Source organism: Pteropus vampyrus, unplaced genomic scaffold (genome assembly GCF_000151845.1).
Source record: "Pteropus vampyrus isolate Shadow unplaced genomic scaffold, Pvam_2.0 Scaffold95, whole genome shotgun sequence".
Lineage (NCBI taxonomy): Eukaryota > Metazoa > Chordata > Mammalia > Chiroptera > Pteropodidae > Pteropus > Pteropus vampyrus.
In genome coordinates, this window is record NW_011888876.1 from 496,405 (window position 1) to 501,259 (window position 4,855).

The 4,855-nt window shown below is 60.6% G+C and overlaps 1 protein-coding gene across 1 annotated transcript in view; it reads right to left on the reverse strand.

Moving 5' to 3' along the window:
- Positions 1-1,343: 1,343 nt before the first annotated feature.
- Positions 1,344-4,855, reverse strand: part of PRRX2 (paired related homeobox 2) — a 7,358-nt gene continuing 3,846 nt past the window's right edge. The window contains exons 2-4 of the mRNA XM_023532964.1: positions 3,884-4,071; positions 3,089-3,267; positions 1,344-1,820 (exon numbers count right to left, since the gene is read on the reverse strand). Coding sequence (XP_023388732.1) covers positions 1,685-1,820; positions 3,089-3,219 — 267 coding nt within the window. The 5' untranslated portion in view covers positions 3,220-3,267; positions 3,884-4,071 and the 3' untranslated portion in view covers positions 1,344-1,684. The remainder of the gene's footprint in view (positions 1,821-3,088; positions 3,268-3,883; positions 4,072-4,855) is intronic.

Consider the following 4,855-nt stretch of genomic DNA (forward strand, 5'->3'; position numbering starts at 1 on the left):
GTTCGGTGATAAATGGCAAATGGAGGCCTAGAGAACACTTTACAGAGCAAGGGAACTTCGGGCTGTGTCCCCCACCCCCCATCCAGGGGTAGGCAGCTGCCCTGCTCTGGCCCAGCCCTCGTGGTCAGGTGGGCCTGAGCCAGCTGAACACAGCGGCAGAACGCCACGCCCCCTCCCACGCCTTCTGCTGGAGGCTGTGCCTCCGTCACCCCCATCAGTGCCCCATGCTCTCCTACTGACCAGAGTCCCAACCCTCCAGCCACAAGGAAGTCACACGGCGAGTGTCCTCAGGGGTGTCTGCACATCTGCAGGGGGCCGCGCTCCACCCTCAGGGACCACGTTTTCACAGTGGAATTCCAGGCGGAGTACAAGGAAGAAGATCTAGGGGTGACTTGGAGGAGAATGGGGAAGAGCCCTCACCTCACTCATGGTACAGTCACCATACCTTCTAAACAAAAATGGGGACCATCTCTCATGCAAGGATTGTCATGTGGCCTGTGAGTGGGAACTCTGGCACTTTGGGGGGCACTCCGATGTGGTATGGGGGGGAAGACTGTAGAATATCGACCCCATCAGGGTGTGACTGCTATGTCACCGTGAGGGGGAGTGCTGTCCTAATCCTGGGGGCTGGCTGAGGCTTTCACTAGAAATGACCTCTTACCTTCCCTGGAGGGTGTACCCCTCAGAAGGGCCAGGTGGAGGGGGCTGGCCTCAAACCACTCCCCTCACCCCACAGTTTTCCACAGACTCCTCACAAATGATGTCATTGCCTGGTGGTACATGAGCCCTCTGTCACCCCCAGTTACCATCTGCAAAAGAGGGGGTTGGGGGACTTGGCAGAAGGCATTCTGGTGGCCTTGGCTGTTAGGACCACCTGTGAGCCCACCTGGGACCTCCGCTCTGCACGCCCACTTTCTGGGCCATTTGCCCAGGCCCCTCCATAGTATAGTCCAATGCCCAGAGGGGTCCCACACTTTCTGCACGCCCAGAAGCAAGGGATTTAATTTCAGCATCTCTTCCAGTCCATGGCCACCCACCCTGCCCTCTGCCAAAAGGCGGACGAGATACTCCCTGACCAGACGGGGGCGGGGGGTCCTGCTCAGAGTCACCTGAACCCCTGGGTTCTGCTGGGCCTGAGGTAGGTCTCCGTCCTTCCATCTGGCTCCCCACCCCTGAGACTCTGGGGGGTGATGGAGTTCGTTCATTCGAAAGAAGACACAGACATGAGGGCAGCTGGCCCTGCTGGCTGCTGGTCCAAGCTGGGCCCAGGGCAGTCCCCGCGGCTGCCGCAGACGAGAGCAGGCCCGGATGGCCAGCCCTTAATGGGTCTGCTGCCTTCTACATTTTTGGGCTTAAAAAATCTTTATTTCTTGAAGACAAAAGCTATTTGGTTTCAATACACAAAGTAAGTGAGGTCCTTGGTGAGCTCCTGCTCCTCCTTCTGGCCCAGCCCCTCCGAGGGTCACGGGCCAGAGTCTCCAGTGGCCGTGGACGAGGGGCTGAGCCCGGCTTCGGGCACCTTAGCAGCCTCTCAGGTCCAGGGGTCCGGGCTGGTGAGAAGGGCTGGGAGAGCCCAACCAGCCTGCCCTGGGGGCAGGGGACAGGAGGTTGCTTTCCTGTGTGTCTGCCCTCTTTTCTGCCACTGTAGACCAGGGAGGCAGCTGGGTCCTGGTGGGGCTGGCCGTCAGTTCACCGTGGGCACCTGGCTGTGGTGCAGGCTGAACTCCTTGGCCTTGAGACGGAGGCTGGCGATGCTGTTGGCCATATTGACCCCCGGGGTCGCGGGGCTTGAGCCTCCAGGGCTGTAGGGTGGCACCGTGCTGGGGGCAACATAAGACACAGGACGAGTTGGTGTGGCTGGCATGCTGCCCAGAGCTGACCCGTTCCGGCTGTCAGTCCTGGATCCCAGCCCCTGGCCCTCCTGCTCCCCTCCTGGGAAGCCTTCCCCTGGAGGTGGGGGTGACCCAGGGCTTCGGGATTTGGGGAGGAGTCAGAATGCCCACAGCTGGCACTGGGACATGGAGCCACCGCCGCGGGTCTGTGGGCATGTGGCACTGGGACATGGAGCCACCGCCGCGGGTCTGTGGGCATACCTCGCCAGACCAGGAGCTTCCTGAGAGCAGGGCCTGGGCCCTGTTCACCCCCAGCACCTGCACTGGGCCTGGTGTGCAGCAGGATGGAGATGAACACACACACACCTGTATTTAAGGATGCCTCTTGGTGATTCTCCCGCCTCAGGACGGGGCAGGGAGGGAGCTGAGAGAGCTGAGAGGCTAACGCGGGCATCACAGGCACTCGGATCCCACAAGCTGACCTGCTGGATCTCACCTTCAGCAAGACCAGGGCTCCAGCAGAGCCGCTCGCGTAGACTCAGGGGCGGATGGCGCCCCTTAAGGTTGTGGGGGACAGAAATCCTGCTTCCTAGCACCTCCTCCCTCTTCCATCTCACCCTGCCACCTCGGGGCCTTTTTCCAGCTTTAAGTAGGGAAAACTGCCCCAGAACTTGGCTCTGAACCCGAGCCAGGTCCCCGGGACAGGGAGGCTACCCTCTCACCTGGCCCAGCTTCAGTTTCTCACCGGGGGCGCCGACACAGGGTGCTGGGGCTCCCCTGCCAGCCTAGAAATCTTCCCACAGGTTTTCAACGTTCTTAGAGTGACGTGGGCTCTTTGCTTCCCCCCCAGACAGGCCTCGTGTTCTCCCGCCTTCACACATTCACTCACACATTCATGTGCACACTTTCGCATGTGCACACACACTCCTGCGCACGCGCAGGTACACGCGCGCACACTCACGGTCACGCCCTCGCATGGATGTGGAAATGCACACACACTCCCGTGCATACATGCTCACATGTGCGACACTCACACATGCTCTCACCACACCCACACGTCCACACGTGCACACGCACGAGCACACATGCCCACACCTGCCCAGGCACCGCTTGGTGGACTCCAATATCCAGGGGGCCCTGGGCACCCCTCGAAGCTCTCTATAGATGCTCAAAGGATGCTCAAAGGGCCCTGACACTCCGCACGGGATCCCCTGGCTGCGCCCCCCTACCCCACCTCAGGAGGTTCCTGCTCTCACCTGTAGGGGGACGAGGTTGTCCAGGAGAGATAATCGGGGCTCAGGGCGGTGGGCCGGGGAGCCACGGGCTGCTCGATGGCGGCCTCCTGGCTGTAGGACTTGAGCAGCGAGGCGGAGCGGTTGGCCAGCATGGCCCTCTCGTTCCGGCGGAACTTGGCTCGGCGGTTCTGAAACCAGACCTGGGGGTGGGGAGGAGTGGGGAGCAGGGTGCGGCGGGCTGCGAAGGGCACCCAAGAATTTTTGGACCCAGTGTGTGTCCACCAACCCCGGACTGGCAGCTTCACCTCTCTGAGCCTCAGTTTTCTCATCTGTAAAATGAAGGTGATCGATGGTGCCTCGTGCTGGAGAATGGGCACGCGAATGAACGAAGGAACGAATGAGCATTCGCGGTTATGAGGCTGGAGTAGGAGAGATGGTGCTGGGCACCCAGCTCCGAGCCGGCACACAGCAGGCACTCAGCACTTTAAAACGACTTTTATTTCTCGAAACCCTCTGTGCCAGGTACTGCTCTAAGCACTTTACAAATACATTAACTCATTTACTTCTCCGAAGAGCCCTATGAAATAGACCCACGTGATCCTCTTTTGCAGAGAGGCGCCCCTAAGGTACAGAGAGGTTAGACAACTTGCTCCAGGTCACACAGCTAGTAAGTGGCAGGGCTTGGATTTGAACCTCGGCCCTTCTGGTCTCAGATGCTTCTGCTCTTAAACGCCTCACCCGGGCAACTACTTCCTACCCCTGGGTGAATGGTGGCTGCACGGTCCCCCGGGTGGCCCACGAACGGGCAGCGCTCACCTGGACGCGCGCCTCGCTGAGGTTGACGCGCCGGGCCAGCTCCTCGCGCACGAAGGCGTCGGGGTAGTGCGTCCGCTCGAACACGCGCTCCAGCGCCTGCAGCTGGCTGCTGTTGAACGTGGTGCGGTTCCGCCGCTGCTTCTTCTTCCGCTTGGCGGCGCCGCCGCGCCCGGGGCTGGGACACTCACCTGCGGGAGGAAGAGGAGCCCGAGAGTCAGCAGGGCAGAGGAGGACAGCGCGCGGTGGGTGCCGGCAGCGCCCTCCGCCTGGCCGGACCGCCCCGGGACCCGGAGGCGCCGACTGGTCACCGCTCAGGCCCCCGCTCAGCAGTTCGCACTGAGCTCTTCGGTCTCCCTCTGCAGGGGGATGGTCCAGCCCCAAGAGCAGGAGCACTTCCCCTTAATTCCCTCCTTCCTGCATCTGTCCATCCATCCATCCATCCATCCATCCATCCATCCATCCATCCATCCTTCAACACATATTTCCTGAGCACCTGCTGCGGCAGACGCGCTGCTAGGGCTGGGGATATAATGGTGAACCCGGCCCTTATCCTGTGGAGCCAGGGGACAGGCGCCACTGCGATGAGGGACCACTGACCTGGTTACGAAAGGCCCAGGAGACCCCGAGTGTCCTCCAAACCTGGCCCAGGCCCTAGGGCATGGTAAACATGCCATCGATATTTGCTGTTGAATTTTAAGAATATGTCACAAAGAGCAGTAAGAGTCACAGTTCCTAGGGTCCGTGGCACGCAGACTGTAGCACCCACATATCACGGGGTGCTCACAGGAATCCGTTATCCTCACCACTGCCAGTTTCCAGAGGGAGCAGGAGGTTTTTTGACTATTTCCACATTTAAATTTTGCAGGGGCAGAAATAATGACCCTTCACCCCCTCCAGGGATCAGCTCACTGCCCACTCCTCCAGGGAGCCCTCCCTGACCACGTGAGTCCACATGGCATTCCCTCCTCCCCG